The sequence below is a fragment of the Marmota flaviventris genome, chromosome 2, assembly GCF_047511675.1.
Source record: "Marmota flaviventris isolate mMarFla1 chromosome 2, mMarFla1.hap1, whole genome shotgun sequence".
Taxonomy (NCBI): Eukaryota; Metazoa; Chordata; class Mammalia; order Rodentia; family Sciuridae; genus Marmota; species Marmota flaviventris.
Window position 1 is genome coordinate 61,818,553 of NC_092499.1, and position 26,146 is coordinate 61,844,698.

The 26,146-nt window shown below is 38.6% G+C and overlaps 1 protein-coding gene across 20 annotated transcripts in view; it reads right to left on the reverse strand.

Annotated features, from left to right (window-relative positions):
- Trim9 (tripartite motif containing 9) overlaps nt 1-26,146 on the reverse strand; it is a 98,038-nt gene that overhangs the window by 12,853 nt on the left and 59,039 nt on the right. For 13 of the 20 annotated variants that reach the window (XM_071607214.1, XM_071607196.1, XM_071607203.1 and 10 more), the window contains 4 exons: nt 19,841-19,951; nt 18,471-18,624; nt 11,819-11,976; nt 8,696-8,834 (listed from right to left, as the gene is read on the reverse strand). In XM_071607214.1, coding sequence (XP_071463315.1) covers nt 8,696-8,834; nt 11,819-11,976; nt 18,471-18,624; nt 19,841-19,951 — 562 coding nt within the window. Of the gene's footprint in view, nt 1-8,645; nt 8,835-11,818; nt 11,977-18,470; nt 18,625-19,840; nt 19,952-26,146 lie in introns of those variants that run through there. The other 7 variants (XM_071607204.1, XM_071607192.1, XM_071607180.1 and 4 more) reach the window with 3 other exon arrangements.

Below are 26,146 nucleotides of genomic sequence, written 5' to 3' on the forward strand. Positions count from 1 at the left end.
CCTGTACAGAGTATGAAAGATTTCTATAGGTGTAGAATAATATAAAAATGTAAAGTACAGTCTTTAAGGTATTATTTTTGGGACTCAAAGAGGAAAAGCACACTGACAGAGGTTTCTTATGACAGTGTATGCTAATTCAGGTTTCTTTGGGTTCTAGTGGAATCCCCAAGGTGTCCTGTCTGATAGTGAACAGCTTCATAACCAAGCAGCCCTTGGGCCCTGGTTCAACATGGTGGTTGTATTTTAGAGCACAGTAAAGCAAGACATGTCACTAAGAATTGTACAAATGGTGTTAAAGATGAGTTTCAGTTCAATTATAAGCCAGCTGTAAAATAATTTCCTTTTGTTGGGAAGATTCTAAGAGACAAAAGAAATGAATGAAGAAGGAGGTTGAGTTTTCTTCAATGATCTAATAAGCAACCAAAGTCACAATTTATGTCCAAGTGGTACATAATTTATAACAAAAGGTGGTATTTTAAGCTTTCTTAATTGTGGCATTAATTGCAGTTGAGAAGTGAAAAACAAATCTGTTTTGAAAGCCTCCTTTTAAAAGAATAAAACAGCCTTTGCTATGCCTAGGATGGTTGTGTACCTCATCACTCTAATTTAGAATGCCATGGCATTATTTATCAGGAACTATCATTAGGAGAACTGAAAATTCCTATATTTCAATTAGATATCCAAGATTCCAAAGGACTCCACTGTTCCTCAGAATGTCGACTGTCAAGCATATGCCCTAGAACCAAATATAGAGTCTGGATCCAATACAGTCCTGTGGAAAAATTTCAGGAAATTTCTTGGGATATCATGTATGTTGTCAAAACTAAAAGGAACAAAATCTCTCTCTGTGTGTGAAACCTATCATTATGACTTTCATTTTGCAAAATTTACCCAAATTTGGTCAGGTATGATTGATCTACCTTTAGGCTTTTGTTCTAGAAATTAATGTTCTTTTAACTTAATATTTTTAATATTTTGTTTAAGTTGTAGTTGGACGCCATAGCTTTATTTTATTTTTATGTGGTGCTGAGGATCAAACCCAGCACCCTCCACGTGCTAGGCAAGCGCTGTACCGCTGAGCCACAACCCCGTCCCTTAACTTAATTATTTTTGGAGAGGCCCAGATGCTCAGTGAGCCATTTACTTTTCCTTATATGATTCTTTATTCACTATCTGCTATAGTGTTGAACTTCTGGTATCATAGGCAGAACTGTAAGATTCACAGATCCTTGGAGGTATCTAATATCTCTTCATAGTATTCTCTGGAATAGTTAACAGCTTTCCACAGCAAATTTAAAGAGACAAGCCACAAAGGTACTAATTGCAAAGAATTTAGAGGTCATCTGTTCCAAGTTCCTAGTTTTACAGATGAGAAAATTGATGTCCAGAGAGGCCAAGGGAATATCCAGTTCACACTGGTAGTTGTGGTGGGATGGAATTTAGACTACAGCAGGATCAATTTGTGGTGGATAAAATTTGGGTTGAAAAAACCCTGTTGTTGCTCTTCTGTGACTTGGAAGTTCACAAAAGGTAAAGTTTATGCCACAGACCATAGGGTACATTTCAATGGTCTCAAGGTAACCAAGGTTTGTGTAGATTATCTGATAGCAGCTACACACCTGAATATATTAAGGATGAATCTTTTTTTCTCTAAAAAGTATTCAGTGAACTAGTGTGGTTAGGGACAAAGGACAAATGCAGCACCACCCCTCTTTAAACAAATGCATCACCCCCTCCCTTTAGAATTCTGGCCACAGGAGTAAGTGGGCTGAGGTGTTCCTTGTTGTTGATCTTCTGGGAGGCTCTTCTTCCCTCACAAGATTACAACTTCTTGGGGGAGAGGAGGCCTCAGTACATTAGGGTTTAAAAGAGTGGTACTTACGTTGGATTAAAATCACTATAAAATTATACCTGCAAAGAGATACTGGTCAGATGAAGCCATTAGGCATTCCAAAAAAATGGAAGCAGCAATCTATATTCTGCCTATATCATTAAGTATTTTCTGACTGGTTTCCTTTGATGGGAGAGTCTAATCAAGGAAAAAGACATTTTAATCTTCATGAATAACACCTTCTATGCCCATTTTTTAGGAAGCAATTTCTAAGATGCAACTTCAAGAATCCCAACCTACTTATTGTTGTTGAATAAAACAATCCTGGAAAATGTTGGGTGATGGCTACTGTGGACATTTGACTAAGGATGCTTGAGGGCACTCTTCAGTGTCCTAGGCATGTATTTGCTGGTTAATGCTAGAGTTTATAGCCTTATCTAAAGCATGATTCTCACTGATTTCCTTCTATCTGCTTTTCTCTCAGTTGAGATCTGAGGGTCAGAAGCCTTCTATGAATAAATAGCTCTGTGTTTTCAACCTGAGCAGGGCTCCAAGCCCCAGATCTCATCTGGTTGTAGCTTTCAAAGGCCTCAAAGATGTGGCTCTGACATTCCCTTTCCTTCTAAAACAGTGACTCATCACTGCTTGCCAGGAGCATCCATGGTACCACTTGGGGAGAAGAGCCTCTCTAAGGTGAACTGTTCACCTGGAGTAGAAGGGGAACAGAAAAGAACAGAGACATGGAAACAGGCACAGGGGCTCAGGAGGAGTCCAGATGTTATGCTGAGAATAATGGCCCATTCCGTGTCTCTGTCTTAAATCAGGAAATGTTATTCTTTTGACAAAAGCCTAACATAACTTTTTGAAAATATTCAAATCCTATTTCTGGCTTCCTGGATAAGTACACAAGGCAGCTACTCAGGGTGGCTTTGCTTTGACAGGATGTTTTTAGATACCTAACAGAGTTAGGGTAGTTTCCACCCCCCTCTTTTTTCCCCCCTTTTGGTTAAATGAAAATAGCACGTTTCTAATGTCAGCACCACAGCACACTGAGACAGGCATTGGAGGCTAAAAGAAGTGGGTTTGAAATGTTACCTAACCTTACCAAAGCTCAGTTTGTCCATATGGAGAGTAGGATAATAATAATCATGATAGCTCCTTCATAGGGTATAGCGGACAGAATAATGGCCCACCCCAAAATGTCCACATCCTAGTCCCCAGAAACCTCTGAAAGTATTATCTTTCATAGCAAAAAAAATTTTCAGGTGTGCCTGAATTAAGGATCTTGAGATAAGGGGAGTATGCTGGGTTAGCCAGGTGGGCCCAAGGAATCACAAGTTTCCTTCTATAAAGAAAGCAGGAGGGTCAGAGTAAGGGAGTGATTGGAAGATGTTATGATGCTGGTTCTTAAGACAGGGAAAGGGAAAAGAGCCAAGAAAGGCAATGGCTTCTAGAAGCTGCAAAAGGCAAGAAAACAAAGGCTCCCCTAGAACTTCCCAAGGAACACAATCTGGCTCACACCTCACTTTTGGCCCCATAGGAATCTGACTTCCAGCTAATAAATTTGTGTTGTTTTAAAGCCATTAAGTTTGGGGGTAATTTGTTATAGCAGAAGACAATACATAGGGTAGATCTGGAATGTTGTAGTAACAGAGCAGGGGAAAGGTTCAGATATTAGCAATGCGTGTGGAAGTGTAGTCTGTAGTCTATTTAACTGCATTATGGTGGATGAAAAAAATCCCCCCACACTTTTTTCTGTTGGATCTTACAGTGAAATATGGAATGAATAGTTTTTATATAGTCATTCCATTGCGTTTCAGCATACTAAAAATATTTTCTGACTCTTACATAGCTATCATTCTTCATGGAATCTTCAGATGAACAATGAAGAAATTCTCAGCAGCTTGATGCAAAATGAAGAAGGGTTTAAGGTAATAGTTTTTTTCAGCTTATTTCATGTTGTAATTCCATAAGACCTTCTGTGATATGCCCTATATCCACTACTGAGGGTTCCAGAGAACATACTAGCTTTTAAATGTTTTAGATAGAAATATTTCTGACTTTCTTAATCAGAACATTTGGCACAGAATGCTCTCTTTTGATTTTTTTGGGGGGGTCTTTTCTAAGTTTTTTCCAGTCACCTTCCTCGATCAATGCTGCCAAAAGACTAAATTAACTTCTATAACAACTCCCTATCTCTGTTCCAATGTGAAGCTTTTAGTTTTCTGTGGTCTTAACAAATCGGCCAATGAGCTCAGTAAAATTGTGCATAAACTAAGAATAAATAAACCTGAACTTTGTGTCCTTTTTTCTTTTCTTCCCCAATTTTGGAGACATTGTTTTTACTGTTTGATTGCAGGATGACAACTAAATTGTAGGGTGAAGATCTTAGTTCTAAGCAAGGTGAATGGTATGGTAGTTCTGAGAACTTCATTGTCCGTGGAAAGATTCTATGAAAAATTACAGGGATGTGAAAGCCTCAAATGTTTTTGGGAGACTGAGATACAGTAGTGGAATTATATAAAAACTATTAATTACATGTTTTACTATCAGGTCCAACAGGAAACAACAACAACCACCACAACAACAGTGATTTCTTTTTTCTATCTACCCTAAGGCAGTTCAGTAGATATGCCTACACTTCTGTGTAGCTAATATCTGAATCCCTCCCCTGATCTGAGTAAGGTATGGTGTCACAGAATTTGGAGGAACAGTAAGGCTCCTGAATTCTAAGGCACATGCCCTGCTTCATGCTTTCCTGTGATCCTGGGGCCCAGCTTATTTACCTGACATAACAGAGGTGCTCCATTAAAGTTCTGAATGACCAAATATCATCTTGTGTCAGTGCAAGGCAGATTTTTGAAGCTTTGCTTTGCATACTGTTATCCCCTCTATCTGGATATCTCTTTATCTCTCCCTCTATCTCCACCCCACTTGCTTTCTTCCCAACTCATTCTCTGGGAACTCTCTTTCCCTTTAGATCACGTTAATTTGCCCTGCAGTATGTTGTGACTTATTTCATGTAGCTATTAGATGTAAAACAATCAGAATAGTACTTCTATGAAAATATATAGTAAAAGCACTTTTAGAAACATTTTTTTTTTATTTTTAGAGGAGTTTGTTAGTTGAAATTAAACCCCAATTAGTAAAATTAAGGTGATATATTAAAATGGAATGTTTCACACATTCCTAGAGTAAAACTATTTGGAAAGCGATTTGGAAATACAGATCAAGGGCTTCAAAAATGTTCAGACTCTCTAATCTAGTAATTCCACCTTCAAAGAATCTGTCCAAGGAAAATCTCTACAGAGAAGTCAGTGTTGAAGTACACATATTGCAATCCTCCATGTTTTACTTTCCTTAAAGGACTAGGGAGGGTAAATTCTTTAATTCTGGGGAGGAGGCTGCCAGAAGCAATTCCCCAGTTTTGAGGGGCTGAGTGGAGTGAAATCTCAGGGACTTAATTTTTTTCAGCCAGTTAATAGGCTCAGTGAGTTATTTGAGTCCCATGAATATTACCATCCCTTTATTTCTTGTCTCCAGATTAAAACAAGAAAAAGGTTCAGTCAGTCTGTTTAGATAGGCAGAAGGCAATTAGAGAAAAATAAACAGAAAGTGTCCTATCCTGCACTCAGTGTAGTCTGTCACACCGAATGAGCCTCAGAACACTGTGCATCAAGAAGGCCTCCAGTACACAAGGTTTTTAGCAGGCACTATTTTGCAGATGGTTTCAAGGACTGTGACACAGCCATGACGGTATCAAATGAATTACTGTAAAATTCTACACAACCTAGTTTGTGGGCCTTATTTTAAAATTGCTTTAAAATTCTAAATTGCTTGCAGTTATATTTCTTCTTAAGTCAAAGTAATTTGGTTTAGATCTGGGACTGGCCATATTTTAATGGCTGTCTTAGATACTTCCCCAGGAATTTGCTTTCAGGAACCAGCCAAACTTGAACTCACACAATAACACATTTTCCTTTCCTTTTATCTTATAATAGCACATTTCATTTCTACTGAATTACATTGGTTTTTGGCCAGTATAAAAATAAAAAATCAAAAATCATGCCTTCCTTTTCTTTTTTACAATGCTCATCAAAATTTGTAAGCTTGTGACCTATTTGTGTGTTTATTTCCTTAAGGTCTGTCTCTCTTACTAGTCTGTAAGCTCCACAGAGCAGGAGTACCATCTGCTAAAGACTCTATACCACAGTGTAGCACACAGTGGGCACTTAACAATCATGCCCAACACAGAGAGATAGAGAAACAGACAGATAGATAGGTAAATTTGCTTTTGAGGAAAAAAAATGGTAAGAATACATAGTAATGTAGACATTTGATCTCCTCTGTGTAATGTTACCTTTAGGACAGCAGAAGGTTTTGTGACAGTTCAGGGTTTTAGAGACAAGTGATTTAAACCTCAGACTAAATACATGTAATCTCAAATTATGCTTGCTATCACAAATGTAATTGTATTCTTTTCACATTCAAACTTTGTGTTTTGAACTTTGGAAAAGGGTTGATTCTTGCTAAGAAGAATGTGAAAGATTTTGTTATAGTAGAAAGCCAAAATGAACCATACCACCTCCCCCAATACCAGCAAACATGATGAATCTCTAAAGCAAACTTTCCAGGAAAAGTAGGAAATAACATAAATAAAGTACAAGTGCAATGAATGTATCAAAAATTTGTTGATAGCATTTTTTTTCTCATTGTTTCTAGAAAACAAAAATGACATAATTAACTCTATAGGCTTCATCTATTGTAACAGATTGAACAATTTTTTTTTTAAATTGAACTCTCCACTATATTTTTCTTGCTTTCTAAGTCTTGTCTTACTATTTGAATGAATTAGAGAGAGGGAGAAACAAATAGAACAAACCAAAGTTATGGAGAAAGTATGTGTGTGAACTTTATTTCATCATGAGAAAGTCACTTCTGTGCAGTAACAGAGAACACTGATATCTACATGATGATAGCGTCTGCTTTGTATTCAGATACATACCTTATATTTGTATACAATATATAAAATTCATGGAGGAAATTAATTTCTACAGTACAGTTTCTTTGTTGGAAGAGAACTGGTTCCATTAGTTTCATTTAGAAATTGACCCCCGATTCTGTGACTGTGGTACCAAGGATCGCAGTTCCAAATCCTGTAATTTATTAAATTAGACACCATAATCTCATGAACATTAAAAGAAACTATGAAATTACATCCTTTTGCAGGATGAAAGAAGCACTCAGGCTGTTATGCTAATAACTGATTTTAGCAGAATAGAATTCCCACGATGTATTATGAGTAGAAATAGTTTTCTTATAGGTCTGAGGACAAATACTAGCAAAACTACTACAATTTTCTCTCTGCTCTGTTGGCATGCACTTCACTGAATCTGCTGTGTGCATACATGGGAAACCAGGCCAGCACATCGAGGGCCCTTTGCATTGTACGTAGGAAAAACTTTTGGAGGGTGTTAGCATCTATCATGGTATTTTGGGAAAAAAAGGCAACTGCTCTCAGGTTGATAGGTCATCCCAGAGAGGAGTTTCTAAAATGATAATCTTGGGGAAAGTTCTAGTTATCATGTCACTGTAATCCAAATAAAATAGGTCATGTGGACATTGTCCTGTCAACAAATCCTCTGTTTGAATAGCATCACTCAGACTTAAAACTGCTCCCCAAAGCACTGTTTTCATAGCTAGGGGTCGTTCACCCTTGCTATAGGATTCAAAGTTGTGCTTGTTTTTAACCATGTGAACCATTTTAGAGGGTGACTGGAACATGCTGTGATTTGTGGGAAGTGGGAAAAAAAAAAAAAAACCACCTCCACAGTTCTTTTAGTTAACATCTTGAACGTGAACAAAATCAACATAATTGGTTCTGTGAAGGGAAGTTATTGAGAATGCCAATGGGGTGGGAGGCGACTTCTATGATTAAAATGACACCCCAAGGTCTCAAAATACTTTGGCACTGGCTACAAACACCTCTCATAGGTTCAATATCATGTGTTGCGATTGCTCTTAAAATGAAAATGTGAAAAGCCTCAGAGGTTATACCCGGTCATCACATTTAAGCCTCTCTTCTGAGGCAGATTATTTTGTCTTTGATGACCAAAATATTTACAGTATAGCCAAGAAGCACAAGTTCTCTAGAGATTAACATTGTATAGTGGCCCTAGGCAGCTGGACCAAGACTAGAGGGACTGGCAAAGGTGAGAATGGCGAGGTAATGCAGAGAGGCTGGTCTCTTCCTGTTTGGTGCCCACAGGAAGTCTCTGTCCTGGTGCCCACAGCCTGAGCTTTGAGTAGGAAATGGAAGTGATCAGAACTGGTTAAGCCAGGAGTGGCCAAAAGGCCCTCTCTGGACGGCTTTAGCACCCCATGCCCATTGGAAACATGTGCAGTCATACAAATCCACAGCTGGAAAGAACCTAGGTCCCACCCTCAGGAACAAGCAAACACTACACAGGAACTGAGAACCATCTGGGCATAACTGGCAACTGATGTGTATTGGTGGAGAATGGAGACCTGCTCTACAGCCTAGATACATTCGTCTTAGACACCAGGGGCACATTCAGGCCTTCATTTTCAGTTTCTTCAACTGCAGCTTATTTAGAGTGTTATCAAAGGAAGCCGACGGCCCAAGCCGTTGGAACTGCCGATGTGGAATCTTTGGTTTGATCACATCCACATACCATGGGCTCTCTAAAGGCAGGAGAGGAACAGCGGCTCTGTGCCAGAATGCAGAGCAAGTCATGGAAACACTTCAGGAATGTGGGCAGTGGTGGGGTTACCTCCGGGCGTGCCAGCCATTTTAGATGCCACGCAGTTCTCGCTCTGAGGGGTACTGCTGAAGGGCCTTACCCTCGGACGTCTGGAGGACCAGGGTCTTGCTGTATGGGCTGACTCCTGTTTTGTTGAAGGCCTTGACTCGGGCGTTGTATGTGCTGTTGAAGTGAAGACCATCCACAGTGCACATTGTCTCTTTTCCGACATACACTTCCTGAGGGTCAACAAATAAGAGGACACCACTTAATGTGAACCCTGCCAGGAGCAAGGAAGACAAAATTGCTGAATGGTTAGGAGTAAGAACTCTTCTGAAAGCCTGATGTGAACTTGAATCCCCTGTGTGATATTGGGCAGTTTAATATATCCCTTTAAACCTCAGTACTTAATCTGTGAAATGGGGTGCAAAATAATACACCCCTTCCAAAGTTGATTTGAGGACCATAGAAGGTTTTATGTGCAGATGGAGAACATGGATCCTTGTATTTATCATAGGCCCAGCAGCTTAATGAGTCGTAGTTTTTAGCAACTAGTAGGGCTTAAGAAATTAAAATTAAATGCTTATACTTAGAACTATACTTATTAATATTAACTTGGCATTTACATAGTATGTTACACCTGCGGAGCTCTTTGTTTATAAGAATGAGTCTTCTTTATTTATTTTTTAGAAGCATTTTTTTAAAGCATGTATGAAAACATGAGGGTGGTCTCTGTGCTGTGTTTATTACTCCACTGATAACTTTAGGAACTGTCACAAAGGCTCAAAGCTTCAGAAGTAAAGGTTTGTACCACAGTACAGAGGGAAGGGGGAGGAAGAATGACATTTCAAAGGCTTAAAATAAATCCTAGCATAATGCATCTTTAGCATAGGTTAGGCATTTGCTTCCCTCTTCAGCTATATACTTTGCAAAATTATGCGGTGTAATGAGTAAAAATAATTTGCATTCGAGGCACAGCCTTAAAATGACAGCTCTCCGGTGGGCTCCTAAGAAGACTGGGGTCTTGGATAGCCCTACAATTCATTCTACTGCAGCAGTAACACAAATTTGAATATTGTTCCTTCTCTTTCAGGCTCCTCAAATTTTATGTGCATAGGAATAACTGTGAATCTGATTAAAATGCAGTTTCTGATCCAGCAGGTCTCTGGGGTGCAGTCTAAGATTTTTCATTTTTAACAAATGCCCAGGTGAAACCAGTGCTGCCAGCAAGAACTGTGTTTGAAGAGTAAGAAAGGAACAGCCTGCAGACTCGGCTGGAACCTTTGTGGAGCCTGACTTGGCCGCACCTTTTCAAGGTAGTCTGTGGAGTGAAAGGGAGGGACCCTGGGGGGAGAGCAACGGGCTGACTAGGAAGGATCTGGGGATTCAATGACTTCGTTAATGTTACTGGGTCTCGACCAGGAAGGAGGAGCAGTTGGTGTTGAGATTCTGAATCTGATATATAAGAAGAAACAATGGGAATGAGAAAGGAACACAGCTGTTTTGAAAGAAAATTATGGGTTTGTTTTAAAGCATGCTGAGTTTAAGGGGGTTTTATGATACAGACATGGACATTTCTGCAAAAGGAGAAATCTGGGCTTGATTCTTGGAAGAGAAGTGTGGGTGAGAGATGGGTTCAGGAGGGACGAGATGAGGAAGCGGGATGAACATGAGACACTGGGACTGTAAGAGAAGGCGAGACCTGGCAGGATGCCTGAAACACTGCCGGTAGGTAGCAATTAGGTGGAAAGAGTCAGGATAAAATAGATATTTATGTAGAGAACAGGGAAAACCATGAGCATTAGTTTCTCAGGAGAAAAATAAAAGGGAAAAGAAAGGCCCTAGAAATGAAATGAGACCTGAAAGGCAAGGTCAAAGGTGAGAAACTGACCAATAGCAGGATTTTATAGGCACACACACACACACACACACACACACACACACACAAAGATATGGATTGGGATGCAACCCAAGACCCTTATTTTGGAAAGGTAGAAACTTGATTCTGCCATACCAGTAAACCAACACATATGTAAACAAAGATTTTCTTATTAGAAGAGAAAGAGCCTTTGCCTTGAGGAGACATGGTTCCTGTTTGAAAGCATTCAAACCTAGGGAGGATCAAAGACATTCAGGAAAGGAGTCACTGGTAGACTTTGCTCTACAGAACTGGTGACCCAGGTTTGGCCATCGATGGCCAGAAGAGTAGGAAAGTTTCCTCTTCAGGGACAAGGTCCCTTTTCTTCAGGGCAGGGATTGAACTCAGTATCCAGAAGGGCTGCTCCATTAGGAGGTCCTAGGCATCAGAGCTCCCAAGAAAGAAATCTCAGGCAAGACTGAGTTGGAGTAGGTGAAAAGCAAAGTAGGAAAAGAGAATGAATGAGAACGAGCTTGTCTGTATATGACAGAGAAGCAGACATTTGCAGACTGGCAGTCACACATGGACTACCAACTTGTAGGCAACGTGGGTATGTCTTGCCAAAAGGCCAGCCAGTGCTACCTTCAGAGGGGACCATGAGCTTCCCACAGGGATTAGAACTCCCTTGTGTTGTGGTGATAATAATCTGCTGACATCAGTTCTATCTGGTGAAAGGCTCAGAAAAAAACTTGGAACCAGGGGAACTTTTGTTAGGAAAGCTTTTGAATATAGGGAGGCCATACCTGGACAGCATGTCAAGTAAGAGGAATGCCAATCAATGACATTGCAAGCTATGACTGCAGAAACACATCTTAGACAGTGGTTAATGATGTTACTAGCAATAAATAATAATGGTAATAATAATAGCTACTACTGCAGCCTCGCCATGTGCTGGGCAGCATGCTAAGAATCTTACATGATTATCCAGTGAAGTCCTAGGAACAAGTCATGAGATACATGTTATTGTTATCATCCCCCTGGTTTACAGACAAGGACCTGAAAGTGCAGAGAGGTGAGAAACAGACCCAGTCACACAGGTCAGTGGAGGTGAGCAGATTATAACAGGCCATCTGATTCAGAGCTTGCAGCTCTGCTAGTACTGTCTTTCAGGAAGAGTAGAAAAATTCCAGAGATTCCTCTGTCTTTAATGGTATTAGGAGAAGGGAGGCCACAGCTGAAGGGCCAGTAGGCCTTATCAGGATGGCCCACCTCCAGAAGAGTTGGGGAAGCCAGGCCAGAGACTCCATGGCAGGTTCTCTGAAGGAGTCACTGGTTTGAGATAAAAGTCGTAGGTTGTCTACTTACTCGGAACTGACCACCATTGCCATCATCCAGCTCCAGAATGTATCCCTCGGCGGGCACCGTGGACAGAGGTGGCTGTTTCCAGGACAGGGTAGCGCTGTTGTTGTGGGTGCAACACTCTTCCAGCTGTAGGATGGGTGTTGCTGGGACTGGAGAGGAAGCTAAACAAAAATCAGTGTACCTCTGGCTTCTGTTGAGTATCTTGGAATGATAAACAACCCCCTGATAAACATGTGGTTAGAAGGAGCCAGCCTGGGGTGCATGGGAACCTGACCTGGATCTGCCCTGAGTCCCCAGGTGGGGCTAGTTCCTTAGCTATCTTGAGACCTTGTTCTAAGCATAGGAACTCACTTCCCACCTGCACTGTGATGGAAAGAGGGGTGGCAGGTATGTCCACAGAACTGATTTGTTCTCATCTCTTGGGCAGGGAAGATTATCATCCTCAAGAGGAATGACTTACAGGGGTGCAGAGTTCCAGTCCAGCCCATTAAGACTTATTTAATTCATATCAGAGCTGAAGCCAATTATTTATCACAGCATTCATGGAGATTTAAACCTCAGTTTATCAGCTACTAACTGCCTATTTCATTAAATGTCACTGAAACCTCTTTGTTTCTATGTACATATATGTGATCCTGTTTTTTAAAAGTCAGTAATTCTATTCCAGATCTTGTGCTCATAAATAGCTAAAGCAGTGGGCTTTTGAAATTTGATAGCAAGTGATACAAATACAGATTTCTCAGTTTCAAAAATTCAGGGGAACCTGACATTATATCCTCAAGACAGCTGTATCTTGGAAATAGCATGAAGTCAAGTCCATTAGGAGTATTTGGGAACAGATAGAAGCATGATAGAAGGCACCAGGTATCCTCATGGCCTTGTAAGAACTGTCTCAGTGTGATTATCAACAATACCTCCTCCTCCACATTTTATACTGAGATCTTATATTAGAACTATAGAGTGGTTGGGACTGCAGATGCACAGACTTAGAAATGTTAGTTAAGAAGTGGTCCAAGTTCCTAAGAGATGAACTCAATGTATGTAGGCAGGATGGAGCAGTGTTTATGCAAAAGCTTATGTTTAAGCATCAAAGTGTTGATTTATTATTATTATTTTTCACACTTTAATAACTAGAAAGAACAGTTTGGATCACATTGAGTGTCATTTAGATGAACAAATGTTAATTGTGGAACACCTGATATGCTGAACCCAAACTGGACTTTGTTTATCTTACACTGAATTAAATGTGTTCCCTATCAGTCACCCCAACCAAGGAGATGTTTGACTTAACAGCAGTTTAGGATACAGGTTCCATATTGGATAACCTAGAAAACAAAAGCAGTAACTATAACATATGAGATGTGAAGGTCAACCAGATCACTTTAGACTGTGACACATTATAATAAAATCATGTCTGAGCTACTAAGTCAACAAAAGTAAATTAAATTTCATGACTCACTAATTGGAGGTAATCAGTTTAGGAAAGGAAATCATGTTTTGAGTTTCAATGGTATAGGATGGAATCTTACCAGATAATTGTAGCTATTACAACCTCAGAAGTCCCCAGAACATTTAGATCTGGAGGAAGGGAGATAAATTCATTATCTTGTTCAATAAATAAACTCCAGGACTAGATGGTAGGAGGAGGAGACAGAAAACACAACGCCTTCTAAGGATTCTAATGAGCATCCACATAGATATAGGAAACACCCAAGAGTTTTAACTGAGGACTGACTTTAGGTCATTGTAAGTATTGGTGACTTATTTTGTTATTGAAAATTTGTTTCCTTTATAAGAGAAATACATTTTATCATATTTACTGTGGAAGTAAAATATGAGAAGTTTAAGCAGATCTTTCTCTAAAGGGCTTCTAGAAACATGACTGATTGTCCTTGTGATGTTTGTTCTGAAATGTTCTTATTAGTTAGACCCCACCATAAAATAATTCCCTGGACTCTCTTATTTCATTAGCTCTATATTCTTCTTTTGTTTTCCCTTTGTTTATGTTTTGGACAAGTCTACATTTCATCAATTTAAAAATCAAAGAATAAAATTACAAGGTGGTTTCAACTTGAATCCTGCAAATGCTTGCAATGTCTCTGATAAGATACTCAAATTTCCCTGTCAGACATAGGTATAATTAGAAGATTAATTGAAATACATGATGCCATGTGTAATTAAGATGTTAGAACTGGATTTATAAGTCTTCAGTGGTTACACTTAAAAAGAATGAAAGGATAGAAATAAAACTAACCTCTTACTAATCTTCAAATCTTGATATCACTCCAGATTTAAACAAATAAGCAAATGGACAAAAATGCAAAGGGAGGGGAAAGAACTTACCCAGAGACATCTGCATGCATCTAAATTTATTTCCCCATGTGCTAAAAATTATTTTTTTCTTTTTCCTTATTTATTCCTGATTTACCCCAAAATGATGGTATACATAAAAGGCAAATGTGACAAAATCACAGCCTCATTAGTAAATACTCAGGCTGACATTTAGAAAAATAGACTTTATAGAAGATTTTTATGTTACCCTATTTCATTTTATTAGGTATAGAATAAATGGTCTATAAAAATCCAAGTATTTTCAAGTTTATCTATTTTTTATGGTTTGGAAATGCAGAACACTATAGTTCCTGGACTGATGTCTAAGAAAGAGTGTTTTATTTAAACTCCTTGCACTGGGCTACTGTAGCTATCTTGATCTTTACACTTCCAAGCTCATTTCATGCTTTTCTTTAACAACTAGTTTTTCCTGACCTGATCAGAATTCTAGCATGTAAATTTTCTTTTAGCCTGTAAAACCAAGCTTCAGGCTACAAATTTTCCTCTTAGATACCAGGGGAGCTACTCTTCCTGACTTCCCTAAGAGTCTGGAGGAGTTGTGGTTTAAAGTTATGTTCTGCAACAGGGGCTTCTTCTACCAATGTTTTAAAATGTCTTGGTGTTACATCTCACATTTTCCTTCTTTGTTTTCTTCTTAAATCCTTCAGATGTAAACAATGACAACTCTTCAGAATTCCTCTGTGAAACCAACAGGAGTGGTAAGACTGAGGGAGAAAGGAAGCTGACCTCCCGCCCTCCACAGAGAACATGAATCATAAATGATGCCTCCTGATCTCTCACTGACAGCCAGTGTACGGGAGGCTTATGTGTATTACACTCTGAATTTTCACAACAACCCCACAAGGTAGGGCCTGTTATCATATCTGCTTTTCAGACTAAAAACTAAAACTAAGAACTAAAGCCCAGAGAGGATTTCCAGCGGGGAAAGGGCAGGCTAGGATCTGAAGCCCAGGAGGCTGGCTCTGGGGCTGTGTTTGGCTCAGCTGCTTCTCCAGGGAAGTGCACTGGAGCAGAGTCTCCATGCCTGAATCTGAAGGCTTCTTTCTGTTTTCTCTGATGTGAATGACAAACATTCCTAAGAACTGCTGGTAGATATTAATGATCTATTTCACCTGCAGAGCTATGACGGTTGTGAATGCCAATTTACTACATCTTCTCTGAAGGTTGGTATGTAGACTGTCATTTCTCTTTATGGTGGCTGACAAAAAAATGGCTTTCAGACTTTAGAGGAGCTATAGGCCATTTCTAGAAAACTGTTGCTGGTACACTATTAAGCATAAATGTGAATGCATATTCTGAGGACATGCATTTCAGGTCCCTATACCACCATACAGGTATAGATTACATGCACACGTGGGTATGCTCACCCCCTTGCTGTCAACCTGGCTGCTTCTTCTCTATGATTTATAAGAGAGTCTGTTCAGATCACACTGTCCTTGCCCATGACCTTGGTGCATACTCAGGGCTTTCACATTCAAGATGAATTAATGAAGATAAATATATCTTTAGAGGGGCAGAGGCACTTAAAGAAATTAACAGCCATTTGGTCTATGTGCTAAAAAGCATCAGTGGAGTTTCAAGTCATGGTTTCATCCTGGTTCATAATGAATACAGTCACATTTCCTTTCAGCACCATGACTCACAAATCTCGGCATATTCTGTGTACTTGCTCAATTCCAGATTAATATTTTTCTGCAGTGGAACCCTTGGCAGACTAGGAAAAGACTCTTAAAATTTCTTTGTCATGACCTAGAGAATAGTAGATGATAGCAACTTAGAATTAAAGGAAAAAATGTTATTTTTACTATTCTCTAATAAAAACGTAAGAGAGCTTAATATATTGCTTCCAATAAGTCTGAAATATCCAATACCACTCCTAATCATCTGTAAAGAGTGTAATATGATTTTCTAATCAAGATACAACCAGAAAATATTTCAATTTAGGAATGTTTGAACAAAGACTATATCAGCTTTCTTCAGATGGATTTCAATTGCTTAGGGTGATGTGTAATCAGAGAAAAAAGACCAGTTAAGTCTTTAGTTATTAAGAGAATAACTTCAGGCAGTGCATTATTGCTGAGTAGTAGCTGGCTGAGTAGAAATGTGTAGAAACTAACAGCAGAACTATCTTCTCTAGTATCAACAACAACAGCAAAGGCATTTGTGATGAGATTATAAAACCAGAGAGATGGCTGCTCAAGTTTTCGGTCAAGAAGGAAACAGATATTTTCATTATCATAATTTTAAATACATAAATTTCAGTAATTTTGAAAAAAATTTAACTTTCTACTTGTAATCTACTTAGCATGATTAGAAAACACGTAAATGACATATATTGTTACTTTCACAATTATCAGATTACATTAACACTATTCCAAAAGTTATTTAATTTGGGGGCCATTTGTATATGCATTTTAGAGTATAGTTTCTTGCGATATTTTTATCAACAAGTTGCAAACGAGTTGTTCATTAAACTAAGTATTTCTTTTAAAAACAAAGACTAGTACTATGCCAGGAACAGTTGTACATGTGTTAAGAGAAATGACGCAGTCCAGTAGGAGAAGTTTTAACTAGTCAATCAAGTTCTATCACATCATGACCTTTTGGGTTTTCTTTCCATAACAAGCATCTGACAGATAAAAATTATTCAGATTCTAAAAAGGACTGGGTTTTCACTGAATTAATTAAATTAATGAGCACAAAACAAAGCATATAAAGTAACAAGGCAGAGTGATATTAACCAGAAGTAAATGAAGATGAAAAGTTAAAAGGTAAATGGAATACCTACCTCTCATACTAACTGGTCTGTCATATTAACTTCATAAATGACTGTTCTGGATATTTTGTGGTCCAGATGAACTCTTGCTGTGAGGGTGTTCTACATTTTGTCCATTCTCTGCTGTGGGTACAGACTTGAACAGACTGTACACACAGCTGTGTTCACCCTTATTTCTGTGTGCAGTGCTAAGTGGCCAAGTGACAATGCTTTGGAAATGTGTTCTGTGATGCCAGGCATGTGGACCTGCAGTTCTCATAGCAGCTGAAAGGCCTGCTCAGTTCACACAATTGTTGCCATCCTGCCAACTGGCCTGGACTCCACCATGGGCAGATGGACAGGACTCAGAAGGGCAGTGAATGGGCAAGGGAAGGGCTCTGACAGCTGATTAAAACATTTCAAAGCCCCGAGGCTTCTACCCCCGAGCCTCCCACCCTTTGCCCTCTCACCAAGGCTTAACTGGGTTGGCTCCTTTTTCCTCTTCCATCAAGCCTTTATTTTGGTCTTTTGTGACATATTTTCTCTTCCAAGCTACTTGTGACAGAACCTTTCCTTTGGGGACAGAGAGAGGCTGATGGAAGATTTACCTGGGGTTCTATATTCATCTAGGGATAGGTTTATTTCACAGGCTACCATGTGGGTGTTAAAAGAACAATGTTAAACAGCAAGAAAGAATTGCTGCAACACAAAAAGTTGGATTTATTAAGTGTAAGAATACAGATATTCCATGAAGAAGCACATATTATAGTTATGCAAAAATGTAACCATTGAGGACAACTAGATGAAGAATTTGAAGGACCTCTTCATACTGTGTTTGCACCTTCCTGAAAATGTATATATGTTTCAAAGCAAAAGAGTAAAAAATAAAACAGAAATATTCTTTAAATGGATATTATTTAATGTGCCATAAAGTGTTTTTGCATAGTTGGCTTGAATTGTTTATTTTTCTTTGAAAGTTCTTTTCCTTAAAATAATTCTATATATTTGTACTTCCCTTCACACCCTACCCCAAATCTCAAAGAGAACTTGCTTTAGTTACATAAATTAATTTTAAAGTTTAGGTTGAATTTTCATTTTTCTTCTACATTTGTTATTTTCTTGTCAGTACTGTCAGGCTGACTATGATCTTCCCAAGTTCCCACTGGTCCAGGCTGAACTGTTTACTCGCTATCACTATCCAGGTGGAAGCAGTCATTTAAATTCTGGGCTCCCTTGATTTATATCAGTATTTCTGTAACAAGGCTTTAGTTATGTGCAGGGATGTTTTCTCTTTCTCCCTATCTCATTTTATGTCAGCTATTCTCTGATGCTGAGCATGTGAAATCTCTGACTCTCAAACAGTTTATCAGAATTTATCTGGTTTGCTCAGAGGTGAGTTACACAGCTACAGGAGATGTTTTCATTACCCAGTAAGATAGAAGACACTACAGATTTTTATAACATTCATCAGAGGGATATTGATCCTGCCCAAAGCACCAGCATCTGTTCCAGAGGTTGCTCTCTGACTCGGGAGACGCAATCACGTACCTTTCACCTGCACGAAGTCGAGCTGGTGAATGGACTGCAGCAGAGGGCTGTTGTCCAGACTCAAGTCAAAGTCCGTGGTCATCCTGGGAGTGAGCGTGCCTTTCCCCCACTGATCCTCAGTCAGGTGCACTCTCCTTATGAGGGCGTCAGAAATCTAATCACATCAAAGACCACAGCCTAAGAAATACAATGCCACACTGCCCCTCGACTCCAAGAGCATTACCACTAAACCGCCTTGGGACTCACACCTGTCCTGTCTCAATGCATCTGGTGAGAAGGACCCTGTTATGACTATGATAAGCTATGGTTTCTCAAGCAAATCTGAACATTTTGGTGAGTTGTAGGGAAGGCACTGGAAGTAATTATCAGGTGTTAATTGATCTAATAGACATGCCTGGATCATTCTATATTGGCCAAGAGTGAGAGAGGGAGAAGCCTGTTCCTTTCCGTTGCTGCCTCTCCCCCACAGACCCATGGGCATTTGTTCTGATTATTGTCGCTTGGGTGGGTGCTATGGGTATGGAGGGCCAAGGTGGAACTTGTGAGAGACAAGCAATACTCCATGATCCTCAAAGCCAAGGACTGTAAAGGACGAGATGATGTTGGTGATTAGTTAGTCCTATTAGAACCAACAGATCTAAGTTTCTACTTTGAGGTGTGAGTAGTCTATAAAGACTTGGGAACTGGTTTAAAGAGGCTGCATATAGAATTTATTATATTTTAGGCTCACCAACTTTGTGTATTTAATACCGTATTCTCTGACAGAGAATTATTTCATTCAGTCTCCTTCTTTTACTCTTGGCCAGTTCAGTAGAATATGAGTTGGAAACCATCTACACATCCCTTAACAAAGGGTTCCTTATCTTTGGAATCAAAACTTAAGTAAAAGTCAGATTATCTTATGGCAATTCACTAAAATAACACTGAAAAAATAGAAAAGGCTTTGCTATATTTGAGAAATCACTGACTTATGGCTAGTGACCGGGAGGTAGAAACCTTGCACACTCAGACATTTCCAGATAACAAAACTGTCCAAGAGACAGTAATAAAGAAGGCCCAATTCTTAGGCAAGGCAGTGACTCCATTTTGGGAGAACTTATAAGGAGTTACGTTTTTATGACTAAATCTATAAACAAAAATAAACAAAAAATCCCAAACACTTTTCAGTCTTCTAATACATGGTGAAAACAGAACTTCCAGTATGTCAGTGAGTTTAGCAGGCACCCACACACTCACTGCAGTGTGAAGGTGGGTTCTGTTACTGAGGGACCCATGCTCAGCTAGGGCTTCTGGACACCCCACCTAGGCATCCTAGACTCAGCCCCATGGAATCTGATGTGGAATCTGAAGCAGAACTAGTTAACACTTACCTGCAAAAAGCCACTAGGATCATTTTCCTTAATCACCTCCAAGCAATACTCCATGAGACCTGTGGTCTGGCGTAATTTCACCGTACAGTGAGAGATCTGATCTCGAACCACCTAGAATTGATGAGAGACAGAATGGTCCAAAATGGCAGAGGATAGAAGAGACATCAACTGGGACCTTGGAAGGTTTCTTCAGACCAGAATCCAAGAGCATCAATGGAATGAAACTAAATTTATGAGAATACTTTATGGCAACATCCACATGAACAATGGCTCTGGAAGACAGGTTAGATAAGGCTCTTGTAGGAAAATTGGTAACAGGATCCATCAGAAAGGAACATAGAGGTTGGAACCCTGTGAATCTGGTGACCTTGACCATCAAATATACCTGTGAGCTACTGTGAGTAGGAGTCTGAAGACAGCTACCCCTTCCTGATGGGTGGTTGCAGCTCTGCTTTGTGACACTGTTGCCCACTTTCTTTGCTTACTGCCTGCCTGTTCCAAAGAGCAGACATCACCATCTGAAGCCCGTGCCTTTCTCTTGCTGCCCTTCCCCACAGTCTCCTGTGCATTATGGTCCCTTGAGTGGGTGGTAGGAGGCTGGAGGGCCAAGGTGGAACTTGTGAGAGACAATGAGATGGAGTCAACAAGTCAGTTGGAGAAAGATGGATGTAGAATTAAGTTTTAAGAATAACCTACTTAGAATCATTGCATCAATTTGGAAAGCAGTTTTAAAGACTGCCCTATTTGCCAAGCTGTGAGTCTGCTTTAACCTAGATAGGCATCTCTCCATGCATGCCGTTTTCGCCTCTGGGAAGTTCTCTTTGCCCAGTGACAAATGCATGACGAGTTTCTTTCTTCCTTCGGAGATGTTCAACTTTGTATCCTCTGCTCAGTGACCTGAATCCTGAGTGGTATTTGAAGCAGAAAATTGAACAAGAATTTCCAGGAACCTTAATCACTCGCTTCCTTGATAGTTTCGTTATTGGCAAAAGCTTCAAAGATAGCCAGTATTTTTGATATCATAGATAACTAAAAAGGATTGTAATAATTATTTTAAGATGTTGCTTTGTTACTTCTTTTCATTTTTAAATTATAAATTCATTTTCCATTAAAGATTATTACATCTGTTTTCCAAAACAATTGGAAAATAAATGAAAACAAAGCAAATAATTTCACCATCCAAATTAAAAAATTTTAAAGCACTTTGATATTTCTTTTTAGTTTTTTTTCTGGAACCAGAGTTATTTATATTTACAATCAAATTATATGACAATTTTACCCCCCTCATACACTTAATACCCTATAGGCATTTTTCCATGTTGCCACCATTAATAAATATTGTTGGCTACATAAATATCCACTGAGTGGGTAATAATAATTTATTTAATCATTCCAGTTCCCCTATTACTATACATTTAACTTCTTCCCAATTTTCAACAACTTATTCACTTATTATTTCTGTTTTTTGTTCTCACTTTTGAAATTATAATAAAATGTGCATAACATACAAATGTTTCTGGTTTAACCATTTTAAAATATACAGTTCTGTAGCACTAACTATATTCACACTGTTGTATAACTATCACCACCATCCATCAAGAGAACTTTTTTTCCCTTCCCAAATTGAAATTCTATACCCATTAAATAATAACTCCACATTGCCCCCTCCTTTCAGCCCCAGGTAACCACCATTTTACCTTCTGTCTCTATGAATCTGACTATGCTAGGAATCCCATAGAAGTGGAATCATACTACAGCTTGCTCTTTCATGACAGGTTTATTTCACTTAGAATAATGTCTTCAAGGTTCATTAATGTTCATAGAATGTGTCAAAATTACTGATCTTTTGAAGACTGAATAATATTCTAATGCATAAATGTATATACAACATTTTGTTTATCCATTCATACATCCATGGAGACTGGTCTTGTTTCCACCTTCTAACCTTGTGAATAAAAGTGCTATCCAAAAAGGTGTTCAAATATGTGTTAGTCTTCCCTAAAGTGGAATTAGTGAATCATATGGTAATTCTGTGTTTAATTTTTTGAAGAATTATCATAGTATTTTCCACAATAGCCATACCATTTTACATTCCCACCAGCAATGGAAAGGGTTTAAATTTTTCCACAGCCTCATCAACACTTATTATTTACTGTTTTAAAAAAATAACCTAATGGGTGAGAAGTATTATCATCATAATTTTGGTTTACATTTCTGTAATGACTAGGGACATTGAGCTTCTTTTCATGTGCTTATTAATTGATCTTCATTGGAGAGAAGTCTACTCAAGCCTTTCACCATTATTTTAGTTAGGGTGTTTTGTTGTTCCTGTTACAAATTTGTAAAAATATTTTATATATTCTGGATATCAATCCCTTATCAGATATATAATTTAAAAATATCTCCTCCTGTTCCTTTTATTCCTTTTATATTTTTAATTTTGATGAGGTCTAATTGACCTATTTTTTCCTTTCATTATTTATGTTTTTGGCATCATATCTAAGAAGTCATTGCCAAATTTCTCTTTTAGTTTCTTCTAAGTCTTATAATTTTAGGACTTACATTTAGGTATTTGATTCATTTTGAGAGTTTTTTTTTTTTTTTTTTGCACGTGGTATTAGGTAAGTGTCTAACTTTATTTTTTGGTACATGGACATTAGGTTTTCCCCACACCATTTGTTGAATAGACTGTCTTTTCTCCATTGAATGATCTAACCACATCTCTGGAAAATCACTTAATTATATATGCAAGAATTTATTTTTGGACTATTCTATCCCAGTGGTCTGTCTCTGTTAAGCCAGTCCTCACTGCTTTGAAATTGTAACTTTGAGGTTAGTTTTGAAATTCAGAAGTACCTGGATTTCAATTCCATTTGTCTTTTTCAAGATTGTTTTGTTTGGATCTCCTACTTTCTGAATGATGATTTAATTTTGCTTTTTTGCTTTTTTTGTACCAAGGATTGAACTCAGGGGTGCTTTACAACTGAACCACATCCCCAGACCATTTATCTATCTTTCTATCTGTCTATCTATCTATTTATTTTTATTTTGAGACAAGTTCTCACTGAGTTTCTTAGGGCCTCACTAAGTTGCTGAGGCTGGTCATTTTGCTTTTTAACTTAATAATAATTGAAATAAAAAACAAAATATAGGTTTTAAAAATCTATCACAATTGGTGAAATACAACAACTTTGATGTGAAGTTTTTTGGTGTGATTTTTTTTGGGGGGCTATTTTCTTCCAACATTCAGTATGTTTCTAACAACCTCTATGACACTATCTCTGTGTTGGTTGGAGCTCAAGGAATGCAAATCATTCTATTTTTTACTCATAAAACAAACAGGAAGTTTAGACTTCTGTTTCTTGTGGGGGAGGGGGTCTCCAAAAAAATGTTTCATGAATTAAACATTAAAAAATTAAATACTGTTGACCTAAAACTAATACTCCACTTCCCTCAGCTATATGAGTTGTATATTCAGTTGATCTCAGAAGATATTTTTATATTTTGGTAGCCAGGCCATCACTGCTGGTAGGTAGCAGAGACCTCAACAGTAGCCATTTCATTATCCGAGTGGCATCTACCCTGTGCCTAGTGGTCCTGAATGTCCAAACAACAAGTACAGAGTGGATCAGAACACAGGAACCCAACAGGAATCTGCTTTTGAGATAAGATAGACTGAATTGTTGTGTTTACCTTCCAGGAGATTCAGCTCGATGATAATTTTATGACACACAAGTACTGAAATGAGAACATTACTCAGTCTTTATGAAATTCCATGCCTGCTTCTATAAATTTCTTTCTGGATCAAGGTTTATTTTGAGTTTCTGAGTAAGGGGTTCTCTGCCTCCCATTGAGAAGCTTAATTGTTGCACAGCCGGAGAGTCTCTGAGTTTCAGCAGGCAGTTGCCAGTGGGCCCTCTATTCGATGGCTCAAGCTTCATGGGAGGATTCACTATTCTGAGTTTCTCTCTCTCAAGAGCCATTGCTGCTACAAGTGGTTTGGCTCTTTTTATGTTTTAATCAACCATTCCACAATGATCACAGCAGCCTATGATAAAATCACTGCTAAAGCTTAAACTGGGTTTCTCGGAGCAGAAATTTGGGTGCACTGTAATTGACTTATAGTTTCTGAAAAAAATTGAACAAGAGTTCCCATCTTATGGAAATCAGATGAATAATTAGATCTTTTAAAAGTATAAATATTTTTTTCCTCTAGCCAAGTCTTTTATCAGTTCTTTTACTTGTGACCTTCCCAACTTTTATTCATATCACTTTTTATTACTATGTATTTTTACACTGGTGTGTTTTTATGTCAAATAATTCACAGGAAGCCAGGCCATCTCCTTTTTTCTTTTTCATCTCTATGCTTTGGCACCATGGTTGCAGTTGGCTGGACTCAAGAGTTTCTTTTCTTAGGAACTGTGCAAGTAACCAGAAAGGCATAATAAATAGGCACTAGGAAAACACTCTTTCTGCTTTTATCTGCACTACATACAGCCTAAGCTAGCTCTCACAGGACAATGAATTAATCTGTAGTCCATAATTTCAGAGAAAATTTTCAAAATTTTCTCAGCAGGGTCACCATCTGTTCTGGATGGCAGGTGTCTAGTGACCATTAGAATAGATTTACTTTGTTAAATGGCACACTTACAAAGTTCAGTTCTTGTATCAGGATACGATGCTGGCACCCATTCAGAAAAGGAGAGTTTGAGAATGGACTGTTGTGTCCCTTGAATTTTCACACCACTTCAGTAGTGGAGCAACCCAGAGGAGCTGTACAATACAAAGGTAGAATTGGTTCTGCCTGTCCACAGCTACATCCCCACTCACAAGCCAGTCTCCTTCCTCCAGTCAGCTCTCATGACACAACTGGCAGGAAGACTTGAGGTTAAATTTGACCTTGACAATGTGTAGCTCTTTAAAATTTTTTCTTTATTTATTCTTTTGAATAAATATTTTTAATCATAATATTAGATCTCAACATGGAATCAGAAGGGATGCCACTTGTAAGTTGTTAGTCTAAGTAAATGCTAACATTCTCTTTCCTGTTTCAAAAACTCCTTCCATAATATAACCTATGCCTTTGGATCACAGTTTGAAATGATTCCCTCTGAGCATAGGGTAATCCTTTGATCCTTTGTGTTTGTTTGTTTCTACTTAATGCACTAATGCACACATGCTTTTAAGATGCAAGCTTGAAGGATTTGTTCTCCACATTTTTTTTGGTGTGTGTGTGTGTGTGTGTGTGTGTGTATCTGAGAGTTTCCATGTGTTCCATAATGTTCTGAGGCACTATGACCAACTGATGCTTTGAACTGACTCACGTGTGAGTTCAAGGTGAAGAGCTTTGGGTGTTAGATTCATTTAGTAAAATATGGAATTGTTTTTTCCTCGAGTATAATATTATCTATTATGTTATTGTAATCACTGAAACACAAAAGAATTTAAATTCAGGAAGAACATTATAAGTTTCTCATACATTATTATTCATTCAAAAGATTTAAGGCAAATATTTTTTCCCATTCTCTTGATACTGTCGTCTCTACACATGTTTTACCTACATTGGCAACCAATCATTTCAAAGGCAAGTTTGAAGCTTTGAGTTTTTATTAAGAAAAGGATTATATTAAATAAATAAAACATGCACTTGTTTCAAGGAAGGCTCAAGATTTTAACAGTAAAGCTGTGAACTTTCAGTTCCAGAGGGTGAACTTTCTATTCCACCAGAGGCCTTATCAACAAAAACTTAAAGGAACTTGCAAAGAGTGATGTTAGTGTACAGAATGCTGTACAATTGTACAGAGAAGTTAATGAGGGAAGAAATAAAAGTCAGTGGGAGAGGTGAGCACATTGGTGAAGTGCCACCCCCACACAACAGTCACCATCAGTGATGGGCTGCCATTAAGGCTATGCAGTATGTTGTTTTGTAGGATGTGAGATGCAGTAAACCATGGTGGATTATTCCATCATCTTCAAAGTATAGTCAGGTGCCTGCTGGAAGTTAGGAGTATCACTCATATCTGGGTGCAGGCTAAGGGTATAAAAAACATTCTGAGATTATCCTTCATTGATGCTGCCAGTGTGGTTTGAAGATATTGAAGGGTGTGCCCTGTAACCTGGGGGAGTCCCAGCTGTGGGTGGTGGCTTTCTGGTGATTCCATAGGAACTCTGGTTGCTCTATCCACACAGACCCTGTGACCTTTGCTCCCACAGAATAGGAAGCAGAGGACAACAGAATTTGCCATGTGAAACATGGAAAGGAGTTCCTCATTACTAAGGGACTCGAATCAGTCATTACTGTAGTTG